General features: G+C 34.5%; 3 protein-coding genes across 10 annotated transcripts in view; 2 read left to right on the top strand and 1 right to left on the bottom strand.

Annotated features, from left to right (window-relative positions):
* Nucleotides 1-5,140: 5,140 nt before the first annotated feature.
* Nucleotides 5,141-13,318, bottom strand: LOC116115853 (ubiquitin carboxyl-terminal hydrolase 7-like). Its single transcript, XM_031401982.1, has 18 exons — nucleotides 13,193-13,318; nucleotides 12,025-12,170; nucleotides 11,800-11,835; nucleotides 11,601-11,708; nucleotides 10,525-10,625; nucleotides 10,274-10,400; nucleotides 9,609-9,668; nucleotides 9,451-9,518; nucleotides 9,225-9,275; nucleotides 8,502-8,610; nucleotides 7,014-7,102; nucleotides 6,802-6,871; nucleotides 6,347-6,427; nucleotides 6,178-6,273; nucleotides 6,044-6,095; nucleotides 5,699-5,824; nucleotides 5,539-5,613; nucleotides 5,141-5,362 (listed from the first exon to the last, which is right to left on the bottom strand). Exons 1-18 carry the CDS (start codon nucleotides 13,200-13,202, stop codon nucleotides 5,307-5,309), a joined length of 1,461 nt encoding a protein of 486 aa, XP_031257842.1. The 5' UTR covers nucleotides 13,203-13,318; the 3' UTR covers nucleotides 5,141-5,306.
* Nucleotides 13,319-14,341: 1,023 nt separating this feature from the next.
* Nucleotides 14,342-23,890, top strand: LOC116115805 (dentin sialophosphoprotein). Its single transcript, XM_031401943.1, has 12 exons — nucleotides 14,342-14,756; nucleotides 15,972-16,195; nucleotides 16,999-17,066; nucleotides 17,569-17,646; nucleotides 17,850-18,199; nucleotides 18,413-18,481; nucleotides 18,569-18,657; nucleotides 19,884-22,064; nucleotides 22,213-22,290; nucleotides 22,375-22,486; nucleotides 23,319-23,369; nucleotides 23,484-23,890. Exons 1-12 carry the CDS (start codon nucleotides 14,400-14,402, stop codon nucleotides 23,532-23,534), a joined length of 3,708 nt encoding a protein of 1,235 aa, XP_031257803.1. The 5' UTR covers nucleotides 14,342-14,399; the 3' UTR covers nucleotides 23,535-23,890.
* Nucleotides 23,891-24,930: 1,040 nt separating this feature from the next.
* The window catches only part of LOC116115792 (NADP-specific glutamate dehydrogenase), a 103,247-nt gene continuing 101,635 nt past the window's right edge, over nucleotides 24,931-26,542 (top strand). For 7 of the 8 annotated variants that reach the window (XR_004125717.1, XR_004125716.1, XR_004125720.1 and 4 more), the window contains exons 1-2: nucleotides 24,931-25,167; nucleotides 25,774-26,380. Coding sequence is in view for 2 of the 8 variants with exons in the window: in XM_031401924.1 (XP_031257784.1) it covers nucleotides 25,822-26,380 (559 nt within the window). In the remaining 6 variants the exon portion in view is untranslated. Of the gene's footprint in view, nucleotides 25,168-25,756; nucleotides 26,381-26,542 lie in introns of all 8 variants that reach the window. The other variant, XM_031401925.1, reaches the window with a different exon arrangement.

Below are 26,542 nucleotides of genomic sequence, written 5' to 3'. Positions count from 1 at the left end.
CCTGAAACAGCAACAATGCTAACGTGTAATTGAAACTTACCCCATCAACCTGAAGGTCAGAGAAGTGAATTGTATTGGCTTGACACCTTCAGTGAGTGTGGCAGAAGTGTTTAATTCCCCATCATAAGCGGTGAATGACATTCCAATTAAATGCATTTTAATTTTATCCCGTCCTTGACAGAAGACATATTAACAAAGAAAAACAAAATGTTTGCATATTAAATTCAATATTTATATTTATACTAATAAAAACTAATATTTTACCTCAAAATCAACCTCATTACGATCCAAAAGACAACGGTGAATGGATTCCTCTGCAGAATTTTCACAAGCATTAATTCTTTTACTTGTTCTGAAATCAATATAAACATTAATTCTTTTGTGTATATTTCGCGCATATGTCGGGCTAATGTTGTAAGGAATTATACCATCTAGCACTATATCATATATCTTGTCTCATATATATATTTCTTTGTTGAATTAAATCGATGATATGATTTTGATTTTTCAGTTCCTTTCTTTGGAAACATTTTTTTCAGGACGTATATCGTTGCTAGCTAATTATAGAATTTGACTTACTGCTTTAAATACTTCTAAACTTGAAGTAGTGGCACTATATAAGGAAGAAAATAATCATTAGTAAAGAAAAAAAAAAAAATATATATATATATATATATACACACATACACATACTATAGACTTGATACTTTTATAGCCAAAAGTCATGACTGTGATTGAAGACTCCATCATCGACATAAGGCACACTAACAAAGAAAAAAAAATGTTAGCATATTAAATTCAATATTTATACTTACACAAATAAAACCAATATTTTACCTCAAAATCAACTTCACTATTCCAAAGACGAAAGACAAATGAACACCCCTATGGTGACAAAGGTTGGTGTGGAAAAAACAACCTTAATCCGAATCGAACTGAAACTAGACTGATTTTTTGGTTTTTCTCAGGAACCGGTTCGATTTTGATTAGAAAAATGCAAGAATCGGATTTCCCGTTTTGGTTAACAGTTTGGTGTAAAAATAATTTCGGTTAACCAAACCTAGAATAATGAACCGGCTTCCACTTAAAATGCCTAAAACTATTATGTGTCAACCAAATCCCTAATTCTTCATTTATTCATTCTAAGACATTTTGAAATAGCCTTGAGCTGAGCCTTGACTGACTATGTGTTAGAGAAGAGATTGAGTGAGTGATCTAGAGAGGAGATTCAGAATTTGAGGCGGAGTACATCGACGAAGACAAAGTTGTTTGACTGATGGATTGGGAGAGTGAGTGTGTTCGATTTGACTGACGAAGATGGAGTTGTTCGAATGTCGACGGAGACAAACTTCTTCTTTTAGCGATGGAGCTATTTCTTCTTCTTCCTGCACCAGCAACAACACGCGTTTCATTTTGATTTCACAACCAATCTCGAACTCTCAGCTTTCTTTATCGTTCAGATTTTTTATTCTTCACAAAGTGAGAAATGTAAGTTGTAAATTTGTAACAAATTTTGGATTCTTAGAGCAATTATCAGATGTTTTGCTGTTGTTGATGTTTTATGGGTTGAAGATATATTTGATGTTTTGTGGGTTTGAAGAATGTTTTTTTGGAGTGTTTGTTATATTGGAGATGTGGAGTGTTTGTTTGCAGATGGGAAGTTGTGATGGAGAAGTTTGTTTTTGGGATTGGTAGAGAAGTTGTGGTTGCAAATGGATGGTGATAATGAGGTGAGGAATAAAGTCAAAGAGAAGAGTGAAAAGAGCAGATTAGCTGTGATGAAGGATGGATCTTCATTTTCTGCAATTGGATGCTTGATTGAAGATGTATTAGGAAACAAAGAACAAAGTCTTTATCTTTAATATTTTTTGGCTACTGAGTTTTTTAGTTTGTTTATAATTTATAATTTAAAGATGTATTAGGAAACAAAGAACCGAAATTGGTTCTTCCTTTTCTGCACATTGAGATTATTTTTTGGTTGGTAGTAAAACGGTTTAAAAAGAAATTAGGCCAAAGTGGAGGGACAATTGAATTGGGCCAAACTAGTATAGGCCCATTTGAATAAATCGGTTAACCGAATCGATTTTTCGATTCCGTTAAAAACCGGTTCAAGTGAAACACCGGTTCGATTTAGATTCAGTTTTTCACTTGAATTGGAATCTGGTTCGGTTCAAGATTACGGTTAACCGGTCTGGTTAACCGAATTTTTCCACCACCCCTAGACAAAAGCGAATGGACACCTCTACAAGTTTTTCATGGACATTACAAGTGCTCATGTAATAATTGAAACTAGGACATTTTTTGGTTTGATACTATCACAAAAAAGCAAGTTAGTAAATATCTTCAAAGAGTAGTATTCCATAATTCTTTCCAAGGAAAATAAAGCTAATGGATTGATTGATGGCCAATATATAATATCGCTATTTGCTGACTTGCTTTTTAGCCATAATCTCAAACCAAAAAAATGATCTTGATTTTAATTATTACTTGAAAGTCGATAGCTGTTTTTGCCATAATCTCAAACCAAAAAATGATCTTGATTTTAATTATTACTTGAAAGTTGATTGTAGTATTCCATAATTCTTTTGAAGGGAATAAAGCTAATGGATTGATTGATGACAAATATATAATGGATTATCTTGTGGATTTACTTGAGGTTTCATGAAATGAGCATGTCAATGCTAAAATTGAACGAGTTTAACTTTTGACTGAATAATATTCCAAGATGTATTACGTTATTATTTGTAACATTACAATATCATCCCGAGCCTAACTTTTGATTGAATAATATTCCAAAATGTATTACATTATTATTTGTAACATTACAGTATCATCCTTTCGTAATTATAATTAATCTCGATACTAACTCTTCATAGTTTTCTTCTGAAACTCAATTGTTCTGTTCGGTTGGTCGCTAACTTAGTGGTGATAGATATTCTATCTAACCGGTGAAACTTTTTGAAACGTAAGATCTTTAGCATGTTTTGTGAAGACGAAATCTCTAATTTCTAATACACAAATATGCTCATTGTTTTAAAACCCGGCTCGGCTCGACTAGTTAGACCGTTTCGACTCAGACTCGGTTGGTTGGACTGAGACCCGATCAGTGAGCCAAACCGAGGGCCATTTCTAGGGCTACAAACGAACTGAACAGTTTGCGAACAACTCGATGTTCGTTCGATAATTGTTCGACATTGTTCGCGAACAAACTGTTCGCGAACAATTCGATGTTCGTTCGATAATATGTTCGATCGAGTTCGAACATGGGTTGTTCGTTCAATTATGTTCGTGAACATTATACGTTCGATTGATCTATCCGTTCGTAAACAATCTATTTGATTGTTCATTCGTTTATGTTCAAAAAACATGGTATGCATTATTATAATTTATATTTTCTTTTTCTTTTTTATATTATATTTGGTTTAGTTTGGATGAATTTTTTTTAATGATAATCAATAATAAAATATTATGATACTTTTGTTTTTCTTATATATATAATATGTTTGGATTTTTTTTTTTTCTAAATGTCATCAATAATTAAATGTATAAGTATATAGCATTTTAATTAAAAAGTAATAAATTATTATGATACATAGTATGACAGATTTAATAACATAATAGATTGTATAATCAAGTAATAAATAATATAGTAAATCCAATAATATAATTGCTTCATATTTTTCCAAATATAATCAATATTTAAATATTATAAGATAACATTTCAATTAATAAATAATAAATATAATATGGTAAATTGATAAACATAACATATTGTATAATCAAGTGATGTATAGCATAATAAATTTAATAATATAATAGTTTAGTTAAATATAGTATGGTAAATTGATGAACATAACATATTGTATAATTAAGTGATATATAACATGACAAATTTAATAATATAATAGTTGAATTAAATATAATATGACAAATTTATGAATATGACATATTGTATAATCAAGTGATATATAGCATGATAAATTTAATAACATAATAGCTTAATTAAACTTAAATTAATCACACATTTGTATTGATCATATATTACAATAAACCCTCGTACCACTATGAATTTATAGGTGTTGATACAAAATATATATGTAGACACTTATTCGAACGAGTTGGTGTATGTTTTTTATTTGAACAGGTATTCGAACGAGTTATTCGAATAGGTATTTACGAGTTAGTCGAACGAATACGAACTGGTCTTTTGTTAATTGAACGAACACGAATAGTCATCCTGTGTTTGTTCGAGTTCAAACACGAAATCGAATAATTGAACATGTTTATCGAACGAGTTTCGAACGGGGCTGTTTATTCGTGTTCGGTTCGATTGCAGGCCTAGCCATTTCACCCAGATTCACTCGAGGTTGGACTGGGGTATGGTAGCAACCCGCCGATCCAACCAATTTTTGGGAAAATCGAGTGAATCAAAGAAAACGGCTACTTTTGACTGGTGTTCGACGGAAAACATGATTCGGGGTTAGGGTGTTTTGAAGGATGGATCACGGTGAGTTGAGAGGTGGTGTTTGATTAAGTTTTAGTTCCAAAATCGCTGGAATTTGGCCAAGCAACGACGAAACCCTGGCTTTTGATTGTCGACGATTGGTGGGTGGAATGACTTGGAAACTCTAGGGGTTTTGTAAGAGAGTAGCCAATGAGTTTAAGGGTGGTGGTAGTTGGAATTGTCATTACTCAAAACGGTTGAAATATGACAAAGGACAACCGATTGATGCAGTTTTTGTGGCCAACAATCGACGAGTGATAAAAGAGGATAAAGGATATGGTTTTGAAGAGGGGAGGGTGGGGTTCTAGTAGTGGTGACAATAGGAATAATTTTGGGTGAAAAAGCAACCAAAAAGAGGGGAAAAAAGGCTAACGTTGATGCATGCTAATGTGCACATAAAACATCAACAATGCTAACATGCACTGAAAATTAAAAATTTTGAATTTTTTTATGTTGACATCACCCTGTCAACCCCCGACGGGACCCAACCACTTTTCCATGTTTAGCCCTGGTTGGTTTTTAAAACATCGGATATGCTTGTCAGTTGCATCAATTATTAAATTTATTTTCCTTTAATAAATTTTATACAATCATATTACTTGAAGTTAAATCAATGGAAGAAGCACCCAAACTATGTAAGTTTAAACAGAGATATATAACACAACTTTAAAAATAGTATAGTACAACACAATTGCGTAAAATTCCATCGACCAATCACAATTTAATCCTCAAACTGGAAATGTTTCTGTATGATTTAAAAACAAAAGGATAATCCAGATTGAATTGCACGGCTAAATCAGGACTACATCTCCACAACTCGAGCCTTGTACATGCAAATGTATGCCATATGCCAATCACCTGAAACCAGGAGAGACATAAATATTCATTAAAACAAGAATGACAGAATTGATTGAGGTGGTCACAAAATGAAGCGACAACAGAATATGTATCTATTTGTCTATCCGCGCTTGCAGGGCAAAAGTGAGCGAGAATTTTTCAATAATGCTAGTTTATTTAACTGAGCCAGAGCTTACCTCCTCCAGACAGTTTAGTAATGTCTTCTTCTCGCTGTGGAATAGGATTGTCATCGTCATATTCAATCCATTTCCCTGTGAACGATAACAGGTCAGTTCAAAAATAAGTTTTTAACTAATAGATGGAGAAGTATTAAATATATTGTTTCATGGAACTCACCGCTTTCTTGCTTCACCCAAGCAACATAATGTCCTGAATCGGCACTCCTACCCTTATGGGTTAGCACAGCAACCAAGTCATAAACCCCAGTTAATTGTGGTTCCTTGCCAGTGTCAGAGGCAACACCTGAGGCACAAAATAAGCTAATATCAAACAGTGACAAAAAAAGTGTTCTACACTGCTAGGTCAGGACTCAGGAATTTATGTGCATAAATGGTAAAGCTATACCAGTGGAAGGGGTAAACTCGATAAGTCCACCATACTATGAAATATAGATCTACTTCATCAAACATTGATAGACCGGCATAATAATTAAATATCTGGATGATTATACAGGTTACTTACCATCTTGAGATGTAGCTACAGATGATTCTTCAGTTCCATTTGATGAAGATCCCTATGTAAAAGATATTAAGAATATTAGAAGTCATCAGAATATGCTTATAACCTGTGCATGAATAGTTAGATCGTCATATCACCTCAGCTTCAATCATTTTGACATCAGTATCTTTCGAATCAGAGCTTTTCTCACTAGACTTTAGACCAAGCTTTTTTCCCTCCTCATCCCTTAGTTTCTGAGAGTTTGACAGTATCATCAATGAATTGAGATTAAATGGAAACTCATCAAAGCAAAAGACAAGGAGATACCTTGCGAGGGGCTTCCAATTTTTTCCGAAGATCATCAGAACAAAAATCATAAACATCCAACTCCAGCGGATAATCCACTTTCTGAAATTCTCAAACAAATTAATGTGATAAAACAAGAGTTCATTGCCAAGAGACATTAGTCCAGGCCACTATAAAAGTTAAAGAAATGATAAAAATACTTTCTTTTTCAGTGTCTCATTCTCCTCCTGACATGTGTAAATGAGTCAAAAGAAGTGGAAAAAAGAGTGTTTTTTTCATCCCTCCTCTTCCTTTGCCTTTTCTATACATGTCAAGATGAAAAAGAGAGTATTGCTACCACTCTAAAAGTTATTTAATAATTTAAACTAATAATAATGCCACATACATTAATCATTAATTGGATTATATTCATTTTCTACAAGCACAAAATAAATCATTCCTGCTAAGTACAAGAAAAACAAAGGAAACTAACATACCCTCAAAATCTTGGCTTTCTGATTTGACTCCCTTTTCCAGAAAAAGCGGACAAACTGAACGGTTAAGTACCTTTAAAATGAAATAGGGTATTAGAACACACCTCACATCGGAATGGTTAAATGAGGACAGACTTCAGAACTTCTGAGGAAATCCAACATTGAATTGGAGATTTACTATAACACTTTGCAGTGAATTACAAGCCACTTCTTACCTAGGCAAACCATTAATACAAGACTCTTTCAAATAAATAGCACTACGACCCAAGGCAGGAGAAGCCTTCTCCAACTCTGATTTCAAACCCTACATGTAGCAAAATTTAATAGGAAAATTATAGCATTAATAAGAGATTGATTAATCAAAAACACAAGAGAATAGTCAATTCACTTTTTCTCTGGAAAACCATGAAAAGTGGACAATATTCAGACATTAATTACAGATATAAAGTTCAAGGTTATCATACCATCTGCGGTAGCAGATTGGATAGGAATTCCTTCTTAGTAATTACAGAAACATTCACTTTTTAAAACCAACATACTGAATTTCTGATTTATCTGTAAGTAAACACACACAAAAAAGAGTAGGTGTAATAATTTCAAACTCACTATCTACTAAGTTGCTGATCGTACTTTTAAAAAATAAAAATAAGGACATCTGCAACAAACTAATTGTTAACACATTTCTTTTAATCTGTGACAAAAGTAACAGACGGACATAAAAGCAAAGAAGGCCGGTTTATTAAAACGGAAGACATAAAAGGTGCCAAATTCACAACACTAACTTGCACAGCATCTCTGAATGACCAAATGATATTTGACAACTTAGGTAATACTTTCTTCATCATGATATCAAAGTGAGAAATGTTAATAATAACCTTCAAAGATATACCAGAGCTGCATGGATATAATCTTATGATGGCCGGCTCTAAAATATTTGAGGCATGTGTTAGAAACTAAAAGGCAGTCATACTTCTGAAACACTTAAAATGGGTTAACAAAAGCTTTCTGGTTTTAACTACAAATCTAGCATGGAAACATTGGGAATGTCCTTGAAAGTTATAAGAATCCAAGAATTTGTGAGCTCATGGAACCATTTGGAGGCTGTAGCAAGAATATAATTTTATGGGTGAGCAGTAAACAGTTCCTTGGAACTGTCCAATATAAAATTTCATATTGTTCAACTCCTGTGGCTAAAAGGGTTTGATTATTTATGATAAGTACAATTTTTACCATGACTGTTCCCACCAAAAAACTCATCATGTTGCAAATTTTCGACTAACCTAATACATGATTATATCAAAAATCAGTTATCAAAAGTAATGCTAAGGGAAAAGATTTACTTTGGTAAATGACAAACATAATTGCAGGCAAAAAAAAAAAAAAAAAAAAACTAGCAAACCATTTCAAAAGAACATTCAATTCTTTCCATGTTTTTTGTTAAAACATGCAGACATTTCAAGAGTTCAAACATCTGCAGATAGACTGTCTGCATCAATTTTAAAGGCTAAAGTAGTCCCTAGACAAAGTCATCTTAATCTTGGACAGACAAATGTATATACATTTAACATAAACTATTGAAGGAAAGCACAAACATGAAACCTGACTAAGGCAGCCAAAGATATGAATCATTCAATGTAGAGTAATAACATATTATTATGTATTTATATATATAGCCTCCATGACTGTAAGCTAATACCACTTACGTGCTTCAGTCCTTCATGCAAATGGTTAACCTCTTGTGATATGTGGCATTTAAGAGAATAAATTGATTCTGTTTCTGAGCTTTCCTCACCACTTTCTTGACAATGCACTCTAGCAAGGAAAACCATTGATGAGCAAATACTATTTCTAAGCTCCTTAAACTATAGATCATGAATAAATAATTTAGTGAAAGGACCAGCACCAAAAGTCTAACATGTTTTTTGCAGGCTCTTCATAAAAAAAAAACAAAGAACCACATAAAGAATGTCCCTGAAAAACTAGATCAAGAAAATAAAACACACAAAAGAAATGGAAAAAAAAAAAAGTGATATCCTTAACCAGACAAAATCCAATATTACAACAAGTCCATTGCTTTTTTGAGTCACCAATGCCTCAGGCATTTTTACCTTAAGCTAGCATAATTCAACAACTAAAAATCTTCCAAAAAAAAGGAGGCTTAAGCTAATATATATTTTTTCCCAAAAATAAGTTATAATAATAAAAATGTGGAGAAACATCTGTGAACCCGCGTATCAACAAAGAATAAAAAGAAATAAGAAAAAAAAACAACAGGAAACAATTCTATTTAGAAACAAATTCCAACGACTAATCATCCCTCCCCTGGACAAAAAGGCCCAAAAACTAATGTGAAAACTGATACAATTATGTGAACTAATGTCTACCAGTACGATAATGGATATATAAAGGAACTTAAAGATATGTACCTGCTTATAATATCAATACCAAAAAGTCCCTTCACAGTATCGGGATTTTCACTGCAAGCAAAGATAGTCCAAGGAAAAAGAATATTATTATTTTCAATAAACATTGATAAAACAAATAGCTAACTGGTAAAATAAAAAGGCAAATGCAAAAGGTTTCAGTGAGACCAATAACATGTGCACCATGGGTTTGTTCTGTGTTTATGCTATCAAATGAACACTAAATTACCTGGTATTTGGCAATCTGAGAGACTGTGAAAGTGTGTACAAGAGTTGTGTCCAACATTCTTCAGCATCCTGTTAGATGTTCAGAAGTATAGAGATCAAGTAATTGAAAGTTTAGAGCAGTAAAACTATTGTAATCAGGTGAATGGTAACTTCAACCACCTGCTGCATGAAGCTTCCATTGTGCAACTGACCAAACTGAGGATACTTTTTGCGCAAGAGCTGTAAGAAAATTGAAAAGATAAAATTAATATGCCATGAAATTTCAGGCACAAATGACATACATCTATCAAAAACTATCATGAGGTTTCATATGAGTGGATAACATCAGCTTATGATATGATTCTGCCACAGATGATAATATGAAGAGATCTGTAAAGTTTTAAATATTGAGACTTCAACTTTACAAAAAGAAAACAAACTCAAAAATAAAAAAGCTTAAAGCATACCATGTACTAGTCTCATTAGCTAATGCATGGAATGCACTTTAGGTAAGACATTCCAGAATACTATAGTCAACATGAATACTACAATAATAACAAGAGAATTCACGTTCCTCAATCTCTAAAAGCAACACCTTCTTCGTCCTTGGCAAGTAACCATTTTACAATATATGACTCAATTCAAATAAATATAAGAAACTCAAATAAGTGCTTCCTAGAATTTTGCTAAAGATTTCCAGGGAAATGTATATGCTACCTATTGATATAACACCTTTCCATCATCATAAGACCAAACCTTGTATGTAGAGAATTCCTAATAGAACTACAAGTAGAAGACACAAACTAGTATTGCAAATTGTATATGAGAGAGGAAGAAGTGCAAACCATCCAAAACTGCATAGGTGCCACAGGCTTCACACTTTTATCAAGGTCATTAAATAACTCGCATGTCGCAACTGTCAACATGTGCGAACTATGATCCACATCATTGCTTCTTCCAGACTGTGAATACCTAAATAAAATAAATTAATACAGTGAGCATAAAATGGTGGTCAGAAAAATATGCTAATCCATTCTCAATTAACAAGACATTTCCCAAATCAACAAAATTCACTGACAAAAAGGAGAGTACTCACTTAGATAAAGCAGACTTCAACTCTGGGACTGAATGCAAGCATTGCACGGTGGAGTTCATGTAGCAGGTATTTCCCAAATTAAATAGGCCAGCACTATGACCCTGGAAACATAGGCAATCATGGCTGAGAGTATTAAATGGGGAGGCAAGAGCAAAGCACTAAAGAACCAAAAATCCATGGTAATATCACTACACAACAACTGCGATAATAATAAAGCAATGATGACATCAATACAATGTTGATAATTAGATAAGCAAACCAAGCAATTTCTAGTTCTTCAATACTTCACCATCTTTCAAAAAAACATGCATACTATAGCATTTAAGTTGTGAAAGACAACAACTGTTTCCATGGAGCATGGACATCAACAGTCATGGTAACTAGATAAGCAAACCCAAGGAATTTCCTTAATTCTTCTATCTGTCATCATCTTTGAGAAAAAAATGGATACTAGAGCATTTCAGTTGTTAAAAGCAAGAACAATTGCAACACTTGGTTAATAGAGATCACCGTTGGCATGCCATGACTCAAGGGGTATGCCCCGGTTAAGACTTGTTTAAGTTGGATATTGCAGAAAAAGAACCATGTTCATGGTAATCTCAATTGAATAACCCAAGTTCAGGCCAGGCCAAAATCCAATAGCAAGTTTAATTCATGAGCTAAACAAGATAATAGAGTACTTTTTACCAGAAAGAAATAAACCACAGCATTTCATTGCATTGCATGAAAACAAAGTTGTTGGCACAGATATTTCAAGAGGACATAAACAAAGAACCAGAGAAAAAATGTGATGACCAAGGAAAAATATATATTTTATTAAGGAAAACACAAAATGGGAAAGATACATTCTTTTAGTATTTTCTTTGTTTGTGGCATATATCTGAGACTTGGATTTGACTTCATTCATGAAAATAGCAAGTTCATCTGTGTCTATGCATATGAGGAGAGAGAATGAAGATGTCTGATTCTAGATACCAGCAGCACAAAATAAAAAAATAAAATATCTAATGACATCAAGACAGAAAGACACAAGGGTTAACCATCAAGGTAAATCATGAGATTGGGTCATTCCTTACCAGTGCTACCACCTGTTCGTCTTCTGGAAGATCTTCCACAAAAACAGGTCCCTTCTCAGGGGCCTTCACAATCTCATCAGCAGTACCCATCATCATCAATCTTTGACCCTAGAAAACAAAACAAAGTTATATAATTATTAGCCACCTCATTACAGAAAAGAAAAAATGTAACCCAAGCATTATAATAAATATTTTTTACCTGTTTCACTCCCAATGTTGACCAATCCGAATCATCCTGAATAGCAGAAGAATGAGATTAAAAGTTTAGTAACCATCCTCAATAATAGAAATTTCAGGAACCAATGAAATGACAAGATATGTATATGAATCAATTCCTATTTCGTGAATTAACTATTTAAGCAAGTTACGGATCACTTTTATGACCAACTAAGCTAAGCTGAATCATTCACAACCATTTACGTACCTTCAGTAAACCACCCTTCACCATAATCTTCTGCCTTTCTGGGGGTACTCCAGTAAGATCATACAATTGGCACTTGAAAACATAAGGAGGCTGGCTAGGGTCAATTTCCACATTTGAGAATACCTCCTTTTGCCATTTTACACTCACTGTAACAATGCAGCAGAAAGGTCAACAGAAGCTACTACAAAAATAGAATGAATCAAATAATGAAATAATGAGGAAATTAGGTCACGCTTCACCTTTAACCTGGGTGGTCAATTTCAAAGAAATAAAAACTGAAAAGTTTGCCGCTACATGTGACTTCTGATTAAAACAGTACACACACTTCAACCATTCAAGTACGCAATTATACTACCTACTTAGTTTATTATTTCCCAACAATCCACATAACTGGTAGAATACTGTTAATGAGAATAACCAACATCAAAATTAATCACATTCAGTAAAAAATGACTCTTAACATATACACAACCAGAAAGTAATAGCTAAGAACCCAATTAATGAAATTCAAAATAGAACCAAAATGAACAAGGTCCTCATTCAAATCCTCGATATAAATAAAATAAAATAAAATAAAATCATTAATCACCAGCAGCCCACTTCAGAAAATTAAAAGTGAAACCCAGGAAAATAAATCAAGCTTTAACTATTCCACTCATCAAAGATTGTTGGGGAAGAAGGAAAAGAAAATTATGTAAAAACAATGATAAGCTTCGAAACTAGGTTCAGGAAAGTAATAACAAGGCCCACAAATGCTCTAATAGTTCTCACTCACCAACAAAAATTAAATCATAAGCAAGTCCAGTAATTACATTAAATTCAATAAAAAGCAATAACCCAGTTCAAAAAGGTTCACTACAAAGCCAAATATTGATATATCAAGCTCAAAAAACTTCATTTAATCGAAACTTTATAAACAAAAATCATGCAAATCCCATATAGAAAAACTGCAATCAGCGACAACCCAGTTGACTAAATACATAATGACGTCCAGAAAAAGCACTCTAGCTGTTCTAGTAATCAAGTATTAATTCTTTAATCAAATCCTAGATAAGAACAAACAATCAATGAATGCAATATTGCGTTATTTAATTAATCGAGAAAAATGCGCAAAGTAAATTGAGGCTTTATAATGTAATGAAGAAATGATGGAGAAGTTAAATCGAACCTTTAAGCATGATTGAAGAGCTCTGGAGAAATCGAGAGATACACAGAGTGTGTGCGTTTGCGTTTTTTAAATAGTTTGTGTATTTGTTTAGCTTGGACGAAGGGAAATCGAGAACCCGAGACTTTAATTTTATACCCCAGATATCTGAACCCGGGCCGAATTGGGGTTGGGTTAAATAGTCAAAAAAGTAACTTTATTGTGGTAAAGTGAAATAATTTAAATTAACCACTAATATTAGAGGAATTCCATAAAACCCATGTATTTCAAATATATACCGAAATCTCCCTTGGAGGGTGTTGTAACTTATACATGCTATTGTTGACTATTAGGGTACCCTAGTCATTTCTCATAAAACTATTTTTTTGAAAAAAATAAAGAACTTAGATACTGTTCACTGTTGGAAGTGCAACCAAACCACTACAATGTATAAAATAAAACATCGTATGTGGTCTAATTAATAAAATTAAGGTATAAAAAATATGTTAATATCCGCATCAAATAATGTAGATTGGTAATAGGGTTGTTTTACATAAATATTTTTGCAAAAAAATTACAAATTTGGGAACTAAAAGTCGTTGCATGCTACGGCTATAGATTATAGATGGTATGAAAATGACTAATAAACTAGATTGTACCGACTTGTGAAATAGTGTCATTATTTTTGGATACAACAATATCTATTATGTTACATTATGAATTTATAATATAATCATCTTTGTGAATTCGTCTGAATCAAGGTTTGTCACATTAAAAAATATAAACCTAAATCAATTATTTAACTATTTATCCAAGCATTACGTCCAACCAAATAACGATCAACGTTACATTTATAACTGAAGTTTATGTCGATTGTTTAACCTAATTTAAGCTAAATTTTTGATAGTATGACAATTATGAATGGTCCATGAGGTTTTTGGTTGTCTTGGTATTTCAATATCTTTTTTTGGAAAATAAGTTTTAATAAAAATGACTGAAACACCCTTGATGATTCAACTTAAACCATTTCTAGTTCACAAAATTTAGGGGAAATTATGATATATTTTGAAAACCTTTGGGCCTTATTGTTTTTTAAGAACCTGTAAATTACCCAAAAATAAAATATATAAAAAAAAAAAATTAACAACAAAACTCAAATCAAACCCAGCAGAATCAGAATCAAAACAATCCCAATACGTTTAAGCACCGTAATCAATTAAGCGACAGCACAATGTACGGAGGCTCGAAGCTCGGCCGCGGCGGCGGTCGAGCAATCCCCCCAAACAAGCGCAACTCATTCCCGCCGCCGCCGCCGCACCGGCTGAGCACTCCATCGTCGGCGAACCGGCTTTCCCTGGGGTCCTCAGCCTCTCGCAACCGGACGGCTGGGCCTAGTGGGGCCACGTCATCAGGAAGTTCTAAAGCGGTTGAAGAAACGTTCAGCCTTGTTTCTGGGAACAATCCGTTGGCTTTCGGAATGATTATCCGGCTGGCTCCGGATTTGGTGGAGGAGATTAGAAGAGTCGAGAGCCAAGGGCAGATGGCGAGGATTAAATTCGATTCAATAGCTAATAACCCAAATGGAAATGTGAGTTTTGTTAATTAGAGATTGAGTTTTGTCAAGTTCAATTTTTTTTTCCGTCAAAATTGGTGAATTTTTGTTGTGAATTTTACTGAAATTTGAGTGTTTTGGTTTAGTTTTATATGGATATAGATTAGTTTTGTTTAAGATGTATAAACTTGAGCTTAATAGCTTAATTTTAATCTGGGTAATAGTTGGTTTTAGTGTGGTTTAGTTGTGAACAATTGTTGTGGAGTGGATATATCTTGGTGAAATTTATCTGGGTATAGGAAAATTTTACTGTTGATAATTCTTGTGGAAATGTGAGTATGTTGGTTTTGAAGCTAATAAATGGAGTACAATTTATGTGCTCATTCTTTACTGCAAATGAGTGGTTCCAAAAACTAGAGAGATAATTAGATTGTTAATCAACCGATTCATTGAAATTAAAAATTCTGATTAGAGTGTGAGTTTGGAGGTGCACTCAAATGTAGGGTAAAAATGATTTGAGAGAGCAATTGTGACATGACTTCATAGGCAATGAAGCTGCAGCAATAGGAAGCATGTGGGAAGTGGCATTTGGATATAGACGACATTGTCATTGTTGCAGACGTCTTGCGGCAGTAGTAATGGTTTTGATGGGTGCTGATATTGCAGAGACAGTGGCAGCTGCTGGTGGGGCGTGATACAGGGTTACTCAGATGATAAAATAACAAATTTCAAGTTTTAAAGTCGGAGATTAAACAAGATGCTTATTGTAGTAGCTGTTGAACGAGTCAAATATATTCAAGTAAGAAAAGCTAAGCGGGAAACTTTGTTTCGTACCTGGGTAGGGAAGAAATTATCCTTTAGATCTTTCAATCTTATGTACTTAACAAGAACACTGAGGGTTTAATCTTTGTCTTCACGTTTTCTCAAGCCTAAATCATTCCTGGGTTTGTTAAAGCTCTGATTTTAGTGAACCATATGTGTATTTCTTCTTCCCTCTTCCCTTTTCAAATTGGTTTTAAAGTAGGTAACCAATGAGTTTCATCTCACTTAAACATAATATTGTATATTATATTTGTGGTGTTTAATATATATCATAGAGTTTCTTAAATCTTGCTCATTTTCCTATTTTCCCAGAATGTATTAATTTTGTGGTAATTGAAATTGCCTATTTATTATTTTTACTGTTTTAATATTGTTGTGGCCTATCAATTCTCAGGCAAATTGGCTTTAAATGGTTGATCATTGCATCAGGTTATTGACGTAGGTGGTAAGGAGTTTAGATTTACATGGTCCCGGGATGGTGACCTCTGTGACATTTATGAAGAACAACAAAGTGGTGAAGATGGAGATGGTTTGCTTGTTGAATCTGGGTGTGCTTGGCGCAAGGTGAATGTTCAGCGTATCTTGGACGAGTCAACTGTGAACCATGTAAAGATGCGGTCTGAGGAAGCTGAGCGCAAGCTTAAACAACGCAAGTATGCTATACAATACTCTGATGCATTTCATTTCTCGGAATTTTTTAGTTATAATATGCCTTTGCATTTAGACATCTTTTTATTCTTGAACTTGCTTTTGTCTGTGCATATTGTGTAAACTATTTGTTGTTTATCTTGTTAATTCCATAGCGAAATCTGATGTAAAAGGAGATGCACATAATTCTTGTTGACATTTAAATTCTTTTTTTGGCTAAGTGTTGACATTTAAATTCCCTGGGGCCAAATAGATATTAAAAGATAAACAAATTTATATTCTAGCTAATTGCTCTTGTTGTGGAATATTATCCATCTGATCTGCTAGGAGAAGATTATTGTGTTGGAACTTCTAGTGGTTTGTATGTTATCTTCCTCTAGTTCGTATTGACACTCCAGATGTATGTGATAAATCTTATTTTCTCCGACATATATTATTGGTTGCAATCCCTAGTTAGGCTATTATGTTAATTATAATAAGTGTGGATGTTAGTATGATTCACTCTTTATAGTTTTAGTACCTGTATATTAGTTCCCTTGTTCATTTGCTTTATGGAATTTTTTTCCTTACCTCGACAGTATACAACAGTGATTTTCCTTTCCTTTTATATTTTGCTTTGTTATCAGTTGCAACGATTATATATTCATCCGATTTCAACAATCATCCTTGATTACTTTCAAAACTTTAGTATACCTATATTATTAAAAGGTAGATTTTTGTGGTGAAACCTTTAGATTAATTGTATTTTTTTTTTCACATAAGACATGTGTTCATTTTCTTATTCTATTTTCTTCTTTTTACTATGCAGAGCCATCGTGCTAGACCATGGAAATCCATCCATGAAGAGTCAAATAAAGCAACTAGCTGCTGTTGAGGGTATTTTTTTTTTTTTTTTAATGAGATGCTTTCTTTATTCATTACAGTTTTAGTTACCATTTGTTGCTTACCATTGGACATAACTGTTCAAAAGACCCATTCTTAGGTGTGCGAGGCTTTTGTAAGGTTCTACCGTGTATACTCTAAACTTAAGCTTTTTAGTTGAGAATTAAAAAACAAGGGTAAACCTTATCTATGTTACTTTTTTTGAGAAACATGTTTGGTGTGCCCATTACTTATTAAATGAGAGACGTGAACTTGTTTAGTTATGCAAAGTTATCAAGATCAATACACTTTAAGTGCTATGCAGTGAAAATTGTATAATAAAGTTGAAGCTGAAGAGGTGAACAATTTTTAATTTAGATATAGAGATATTATACAATATCTTGATTTATTGATTTGCATGTGCCGAATTGACATGTTTTTAGTGTCAAAAGGCTTGGTAATAAAATTTTAAGATGGATATTGATGTTCAGTGTCTATTGTTTGTGTGTTGTTTCAGCTAATCCATGGAGGATGCAGTTTAAACAAAAGAAAGAACCTCCTCCATTTAAAAAAAGGAAAGTGGAAACACTTCAAGGTAAGACCAACTGTATCTTTTCTCATAATCTCTCTCTCTCTCTCACATCAGGAGAAATTCAAGAAATTACAATCTATAGTAAGATGTTGATATTTTACTAATTGTTGGGAGCCCTCTTCTTCAGTCTTATTTAAAAAAAGATGAAAAAGATCATACTAGAATGTTGTTATATCCTTACTCATTCTATTTTGAAATTATTGCAGTTAGTGGCCCCCCTAAATCTACCAATAAATCTGGAGCACCATCAACTACCAGTCTGAAAAGTAGACGCTCAGCTTCACCTCTATCATCTCCACCTGGCCAATCTGGTGCTCCAGCGTCACCGACTGGAACTGGAAATATTGTTAAGAATCATATGAGCATTGAAGAAATTACACCTATTCAGGTGAAGAATAAAGAGAATGCTTCCAACTGTGAGAAAGAAATCACTAGGAATACTAGCATCGTGCGAGAGACACCTGTCCGCAAAGGGAATTCCGGAAATCAACCAACGGATCTGAAGAATATGTTGATTACTTTGCTGATGGAGAATCCCAAGGGAATGAGCTTAAAGGTTAGCCTAAGAAAGTCATAAGAAAATAAAATTAAATAAAGTTTTCCGTTAGCCTGCTAGGGGATTATGTAGGCTGGGTTAAGTTGTTTAATTTTGATTCTTAGTTCATTCCTTCATATTATTTTTCTTCCTTTGCTTTTTTTATCTTTTTATTTTATGGGCTCCTTTTGAATTCTTCTTTCTCCTTTCTCTCTCTGTCTCTGTGTGTGATAGGCCTTGGAGAAAGCTATTGGAGATACTAGTCCCAATTCTGTAAGGAAAATAGAACCGATCATTAAAAAGGTAAGTGAATAAGTGGTGAAAATCTTTGATGCAGTAGTTACGAGAATAAGATTTGCTTATGTCTTCTAATTGAATCTTGAGCCTCAGATTGCAACTTTACAAGCTCCAGGAAGGTATTTCTTGAAATCGGGAGTGGAGTTGGACAGCATTAAGAAATCTGCTTCTGAAAGTGGAAGGTATCCGTCTCTTCTCAATTATGACTGTGCTTGTGTCGGTTTTCTTGTGGCAAGGCTGTCATTATCATCATTTTATTTTTCTCTTATATTGATATTATATACTATCTTAAGCATGGATTTTATGTGATTCTTCATATTTGTTTGTTAAATGTTAACTATTTATCAGGAAAGCTGTGGATTAAAACTGGATAACAAACAAAAGGTCCTATTAGTACTGAAAACATAAATCAATGTTAAGTTTCTGAGAAACTGACATAGCTTAAGGAGGCTAGGACTTTTTTACAAGACTAAATTATTAGTGAAAAGTAGTGACTGTAAACATGGAGACAAATACTTGGAGAATGGGTATTATGGGCTGTAACATGTTTAATTTGGGATACCACATTGTAGTGTGAGATACTTTATTTGTTTAGCCTTAAAATAAAGTGTGTTTAACCCTTATTTTCTGCTGTATGCCTGCCACACCCTTTTTATTACACACTATATATTCAGATATCTTTGAACATTTGATATTTCAGTTGCTCATTTCTCTCTTTCCCTCTCTTTTTTTAAATTCCTCTCAATAGTATTGGGCATTGGCTACTGCTTTTGTGCCTGTTCGCTGGACTTTTTACCTTTTTCTTTTTGAAATCCTATAACTTTTAGATTTCATATAAACTCATCTCAATTATTATGGGTTAGGCATTGCTTTTGAAGTAGTTATCATTTATATATCATACTTATCCTCTAGATCCATGTCATTAAAATTGATTTGTTGTCCTACTGCTTTTTCTATTATTATAATTAAAATATCTTCATTTTTTTTTGTCTACTGTGATGCAACTCTCCCTATAAAGAGCTTATGAAAAGTTAGTTATCATTTTAGGGGAGTGTTATGTACGTTCTGTCTCAAGTAAATGGTCTGTGTGCACATGTGATTTTGGTGCTTTATTTATAGACTTCAATTTTAAGACAGTTTCAGGACTTTTTTTTTTTTTTTCCCTCTCTCTTACTTATCAAACTGGGAGGCTGGTTTGGTTAAATCTTTGTGGTTTCTTCGTAATCTCTTATTTTGGATGTAGTGCTTTGGTTTTTAGTGTTGGACATCTGGCACACCTACATGACTTAATTTCTCATTGTTAATAATTTATGTTTCCTGTTTCAAATAAAAAAATGGTGGTTTTTTTTTTTTTTTTCCTTGGGTATTTCTGTGATGCATTTGGCTAATTTCTGTCTTGTTTTTTCAGTTCCCCTGAAGATAACCGTCAGCATACATCTGCTCCTGAAAACATCCATGGCCAGAAACCTGCTCCAGGACCAAGCTTTGTGGAGAAAGTCTCAACTGGTGGCAAGGAGGAACAGGCTCAACCAAACTCTAAACTTGGAGAAGAAACAATTGCAATGGAGAAAACTCATGTCCAACAGTTTTCACCAGATTTATCTGTTGAGGGAAAAGTCTCTGATAATAGTGAAGGGCATCCAGCTAGCTCTAGTGATAGTGGAAGTGACAGTGATAGTGACAGTGGCAGCAGTGATAGTGGAAGTGACAGTGGAAGCCACAGTAGAAGTAGAAGTAGAAGCCGAAGCCGAAGCAGAAGCCCAGTTGGAAGTGGGAGTGGTAGTAGCAGTGATAGTGAAACTGATGCTTCTTCAAACAGCAAGGAGGCATCTGATGAAGATGTGGATATTATGACTAGTGATGATGACAAAGAGTACAAGCAAAAATTACCGGCCTCTGATCCAGGGTTGTCAACATCACCTATACCGTGGAAAAGCGATGATGGCAGACCTACACAGAATGAGAGATATGAAAAGCAAGATGATGATGGATCCGGTGCAATTGACATCGAGGGGCAAGGATCTGATGCAATTGACATTGAAGGTCAGGGGTCTGATGCCATTGACATTGAGAAAGACTTGCCTGATGATGAACAAGAAGTTGAAATGGCTGTGGATACTAGTTTGGTTCCCAGCAGAGAAGCTGAAAAACCAGTGGAAGGGACAACATCCTTAATTGATGATAATGAACTTCAAGAGCGCCAAAATTTTATAGGAAATTTGTTTGATGATAAGGAACCTGTTGTCAAGGACAGCTTCAGGAGTGAGAGGTCTGAAAGCCCTGAAAAGGCATCAAAAAACAAATCCAAGAGGGGTCCTGATCTGAAGCACAGTGATCAGATATCTGATCGTTCTAAAACGTCAAAAGCTGATACCTCAGTTCGACTCCCTATTTCTGGGGTTAGGGATTCCCAGTTCGCCGACAGTCCTCACAATTCATCACCTAATAGATCTGTTGAAGACCCTTATAAGGGCTCTGCAGCTCAGATGATGAATAGAACTGACAGGGAGGGTAGTGCTGATTTTGGCTTCCAAAAGGGCTACAATCAGGATTTTCCTGGGAAACATGGTTCTGATTTTCAGCAGTCAGGTCGAAAGTCTTTTGATAAAAGTGCACGATCAAAGGCTCATGGTACAGCAGATAGGCCGAGTAAACATGATCGTAAGTTCTCTGGAAAGAATTCTCAGGTGTATGATGGTTTTCCCGTAAAAGAAAAAGCTTCTAGGGACGCTCAAAATGAGGATAGTTTTACAAAGGAGAAAAAGGGGCCTAGAAATCTGAGGGAAGCTGGTCCTGGAACTAAAAATTCGGTGCCACTTGATTCCAACTATGGAAAATATGGTGAAATGGCTGGAAAATTCAATGAGACTGGACAGGTGGTGGGAAATGGAAGAAGCAACATACTCCATAGAGAGCTTTCAGACTTGGAGTTGGGTGAACTTCGTGAACCATTGCATGAGGAAGTGCCATTTAAGAAGCAATTTGATAGGAAAGGTTCATTTAAACAGTCGGAGAACAAGTCAAGCGCTTCTGATAACTGCAATTCAGATTTGAGCAAGGGAAAACCTGTTGGAAAGGCCCCTTTGGACCCAGGGAAAACATCTCCACTGAATCTCAGCATTGGAGTTAAGAGGACCCCAGAAAATCGTATTGAAGATTCAACAAGAACACATCATAGGCCCATGCAATCTCAGCCTCAAGATCTTTCAAGAGTAGATCATGCTGAAGTTGGGTCCCAGTTTAACAAATCAATGGATGCAAGTGGTAAATTCAGACAAACTGAAGCTGGAGTGAGATTAGGTGGTGGTCTTGAAGGTTTTGGAGAAAGCCATCGGAAAGCACCTGGCAGTACTTCACAACAGCATGACTCTAAACGAGGATCAGTATCCCACTTGGTAAAGGAGAGTAAAACACACACTTCTAATTCGATGGCAGACTTGGTTGATGTGCGCAAGGACACAGTTATGGCAGAGAGCAATGATAGTGGTCGAAAGAGGAGGGAATCTTCTTCAGATGAAGACAATTGTTCTTATTACAAGTATGAAAAGGATGAACCAGAGCTGAAGGGACCAATAAAGGATATTTCTCAGTAAGTGGTCATATCTGATCTTATACATTAAGGAAGCCTGTTTTACTTTTCTGCAAGGTTTATTCTTTTATTGTTGCTGTTGATTTTTGATCACCTGAGCCTGTGGCATCTAATTAGGAATTGTATATTATCTCTGGTTTTATGTTAGGTATAAAGAATATTTGCAGGAGTATCATGATAAGTACGAAAGTTACATATCTTTGAACAAGACCCTGGACAGCTACAGGTATTCTGAAGATTTCTTTCTGTGTGTCATTGCCTTTTGTTTTTCTGTTACTTGTTTGACTAACATGGAGTCTGTCATCTGTAGGAAAAAGTTCCATAAACTTGGAAAAGACCTTGAATTTGCACAAGGTAGGGACATGGAGAGATATTACAAGCTCTTGGGACAGTTGAAGGACTCTTATCATCAATGTGGAGCGGTATGCTTCTATCTAGCTTCTTAGGATTCATAGTTTATTTTCTCCTATTTGTTTGCCTGCCTGTTCAAATAATCGAATCCAGTGACTAGATCATTTCACCATTCTCTTGGCTTTGGGTTGTTTGAATCAGTAGGAGCTTTATGGAGGGGAATGTAGAGGTGTACGAATATGATGAAGTTTGGGAGGTATAGGTTCAGGTGGTTTATAGCTGTAATTGCAGGACAAGTTTCTGTAATTTCTGCCTAGCAAGTGGATCTTGACATTTCTTAAACCAAGCTAGAATAGTAGGATAGGATTTAGTCAATGGGTAGAATAGCGGTGTTACATATGCTTTCTAGATCTCTAAAATGCCATCCTCATCACCGTTTCTGACTTAAAATTTTTTACTTTCAACAAGATAGACCACGAAATATCCACTATCGGACTTTTGTGCTAACTTCCCTTATGTTCTTTTGGTCTTGCTCCTTGTTGCTGCTTGTTAATTGCTTCCATGTTCTTATTCCATTTTCAACATCAAACATTCATTTCCCTGGTTTTTTAGGTATGGTTATTACTTTGCATTTTTGTTCATGTTGAACAGAATATTGGCAGCGAAAAACCATATTTTCATGGGCGTGTCTTATTAGAATGAGTGAATGTTGCTGATCAATGAAACTAGCTGCTTTTATCAAGAGGCGGTCAGATGTCTGAGTTGCAGAAGTAGAAAGCACATGTTCATAAATTAAGAGAATACTAGGGATTTTGAATTATATGCATATGCACTGCTTTTCTCTTGTTTATTTGTTCTAGTCAACTTCAATGTTCTGATTTGAAATAATGATAAATCTTTCAGAAACATAAAAGGTTGAAGAAAATATTTATTGTGCTACACGAAGAGCTCAAGGTAATCCATCAAAATACTGTGCTAAGTTTGTTTTTTATTTATTTAGTCATTTAATCTTTTGTTCTGAGTATGCTTTTCTACCTGGTTAATATATGCTTATTTTTTATGTTGCAGCACCTAAAACAGAGGCTGAAAGACTTTGCAATTTCATTCGATAAAGATTGAAGATTATTTTTTATGCAGACATATCACTACAAGATGATCTACAGCACAGTGAACCAGGTAAAGGGCATTTTGCACCCCCGCCGTAAAATTCCAAAATTTTGTGGGATTGTTCATTCAGAAAGGAATCTAAAAGTTTTGGGATTAGCTAGAAGATATTCAAATGCTCACACTAATGTACATTATTCAGAAATGATTTTTCAGGTTAATTACATTGACCTCTTGTAAAGTTGGACAAAAGATATGGGAATCACCCTTGTAAGATATGTTGGACTAACAGTGACAATCATAGTAGTGGTTGTAATTTACATTTATAATGGAATTAATTTTTTGCCAAGGAAGATCAATATCAGAACAATTACATGACATTATTGATCAGAAACAGGATTGTACAACCTTGTCCTGCCGCAATTCAGATTTAAGGCCAGATGGGTGTTTTGTCCGAAATTGATGGCTTGCTTACCAAATAATGTATACTTGGAAAGCCTTATTTTTGAAGGAAGAACTTGCTAAAATTGGTTTGCATGTGCTTTGAAAGTAGAACTTCATCTAATTTTTTTCTTTCAAATGTACCAATATTAGAAGATAGAGAACCCTAAATTATCAAAGGCTAATTCAATGTTTCTACTTTCTACTAGAGCTTTGAGAGAGCTTGACACTTTGAATCCTTGGATCCTATTGATCCCCTAATGGACTACCTAGGAAAGTACAATAGTATTTTCCACTTTCCACTCATGAGTCATATTCCAATTACCATCTTTAGAATATGATGCATGAGTGATCTAAAATCTAAATGTTGCTTCTTGGCAAGTAAATTTTAAGAGTTAAAAATATAGTTAAACCATTTTTCAAAGTTAAATATGTTAGACATAACTATCTCTAGATGATCGAGTGGTTCAATAAGGATTTTTGTGTGTATTTCTTAAAAGCTCTGGAGTTTGAGTCTCTCATTGATTGTTAATAGTGTATGCATTGGAGTTCTTACCCTGGTCGATAGTTTCAGGATTTCGGAAGATTAATTGAGATGTGTGTAAGCTATTCCGGACATAAAAAAATTATATATATTTATGCTACACATGTATTCCTATGCAATGACATGAAGTTTATTAAAAAAATTACTAAAAATATGTAAATATTATTCATTTTCAAAACAGATGGGCGACTTATGCTCAAGAAGAGATCGCTGCCATGCCAATAAGCTAAGCCATCTCAACAAAAGACCAATCCTGGCAAACATAAAAGGATACTTGAGAGGTGAATTACACGCGCCAAATTGGCCAAATATCAATTATTTTCCCAATTTGTAAACCAACACAATTATAGTAACTTTATTTAATTAAATAATTAAATTAAATTAAATATTAAATATTAAAAAAATTAAAAAAAAAAAAAAAACCACCCACTGAGACACAACAGATAATAAAAATGTTCTCTTTCTCTGCTTCTAAAATCTCTCCGTAAATTCACTCACACGCACGATCACAGAGGCTCTGAGGACTCTGATCAGCAACACCTCTGAGCAAAGCAAGTGCAGAAGTTTAATTTCAGAAGCGACAAGATTATAGGAACCAGTTTTTACTCTAAAAAACTTGGTTATTTCTTGTTCAAGCTCTCAACTTTTCGTTGGATTCTTCAGGTATTTTACGGTTTCTCGTCATTTTATCATCTGGGTATTGATCAAAACTCAAAATTCTCTTCTGGGTATTGCTCAGAATTTGATTTTTGTTACTTGTTCAGTTCTGGGGTTGGTTTTCTTTCGGGGGTTTTGATAAGCTTTGAATTGTTGTTGTGTTTGATTTTAATTTTGTGATTGAGTGAGAAATGCGTTTAGTTTTTGTTTTAGGGAGTGTTTGAGGGACTGTTGGAATGTTTGCCGAACAGTGAAGAAGAAATTAATGAAAGTTGGATTGCATAATTAACTAAATAAACCAACTGTTTTCTGCTTGAAGTAATTATGAGATAAGTAAGTGTTAATGATATAACTTACTGGGAGTTTTTTGTCGTTGATTAGTTTAGAGAATATGGTGTTATATTGTTGGATTTCATATTTGGTTTTTGTCTTAGTACTGATGCCGCCTTTAGTTTCTACGGAGGTGAAGGAAAAGATTTAAGAAGTATTCAATTTATGATTTATGCTGTTTCGTTTTAGAAGTATTTATATATTTATTTTTCTTTGCTATGATTTTTGAGGATTTGTTGTTAAGGCCAAATGAAAATCTATGAAGTGTGTTTGTGGTAACAGACTGCGGAGTACTGTGAATTTGAGGTGTGGGTAATATTGTCATGCTGAATGTTGCTGCCGGTAGGTGGATTAGGGATGAATTCCACTATGGATGATATGAACTTGATTCAGCAGGCACAAAGGCACCACCTGGTTGTCAGAGAGCTTGGAGAGGAGATTGATCTGGAAATTGGACCAGGGGATGATGACCCATCATTTGCTAATACTCCTCTCATAGGGGGCCCTCGTGAGCCGACTGCTGACGAGCATGATGATACCAAGCAGATGGGGATGGTTTCTCAACTCCCCAGTGATGATCAAGATATGTCAAAGACGCAACCAGCAAAAAGGAAGAAAAAAGTTGTGAAAAGGTGGAGGGAAGAATGGGCTGATACCTACAAGTGGGCATATGTTGATGTGAAAGAAGGAACACCAAGGATATTCTGCTCCATTTGCAGAGAGTATGGTAGGAAGCATAGAAGGAATCCTTATGGGAATGAGGGTAGTAGGAATATGCAGATGAGTGCACTTGAAGAACACAACAACAGTTTGCTTCACAAAGAGGCTCTTCGTCTTCAGATGGCATCCAAGGATAAAATTATTGTTGACAAACCCATTTATGTAAAAGGTCTGCCATCCCATTCTGATATATCTTGTGGGCTTGTGTGGAAACTGAAAGCATTCACCATTGAGTCATTGAATATTATGAATTTTTATTGCATGAAGAGTCGCTCCAATATTGCTTCTGCTTTTACAAAAGATGAAGTTTGTTTGAGTTCAAATATATTGA

Source organism: Pistacia vera, unplaced genomic scaffold (assembly GCF_008641045.1).
Source record: "Pistacia vera cultivar Batoury unplaced genomic scaffold, PisVer_v2 Contig754, whole genome shotgun sequence".
NCBI lineage: Eukaryota > Viridiplantae > Streptophyta > Magnoliopsida > Sapindales > Anacardiaceae > Pistacia > Pistacia vera.
This window is presented reverse-complemented; position numbering and strand designations above follow the sequence as displayed.

Excerpts from the sequence above, each read along its gene's own strand:
- LOC116115853 (XM_031401982.1), bottom strand. Across the intron at positions 10,401-10,524 it reads TTGAAGTCTGCTTTATCTAA|GTATTCACAGTCTGGAAGAA; the intron begins GTGAGTACTCTC and ends TATTTTATTTAG. Across the intron at positions 5,363-5,538 it reads TACTAAACTGTCTGGAGGAG|GTGATTGGCATATGGCATAC; the intron begins GTAAGCTCTGGC and ends TCCTGGTTTCAG.
- LOC116115805 (XM_031401943.1), top strand. The coding sequence starts at position 14,400 with ATGTACGGAGGCTCGAAGCTCGGCCGCGGCGGCGGTCGAGCAATCCCC. Across the intron at positions 22,487-23,318 it reads CTTATCATCAATGTGGAGCG|AAACATAAAAGGTTGAAGAA; the intron begins GTATGCTTCTAT and ends TAAATCTTTCAG. Across the intron at positions 23,370-23,483 it reads TGCTACACGAAGAGCTCAAG|CACCTAAAACAGAGGCTGAA; the intron begins GTAATCCATCAA and ends TTTATGTTGCAG.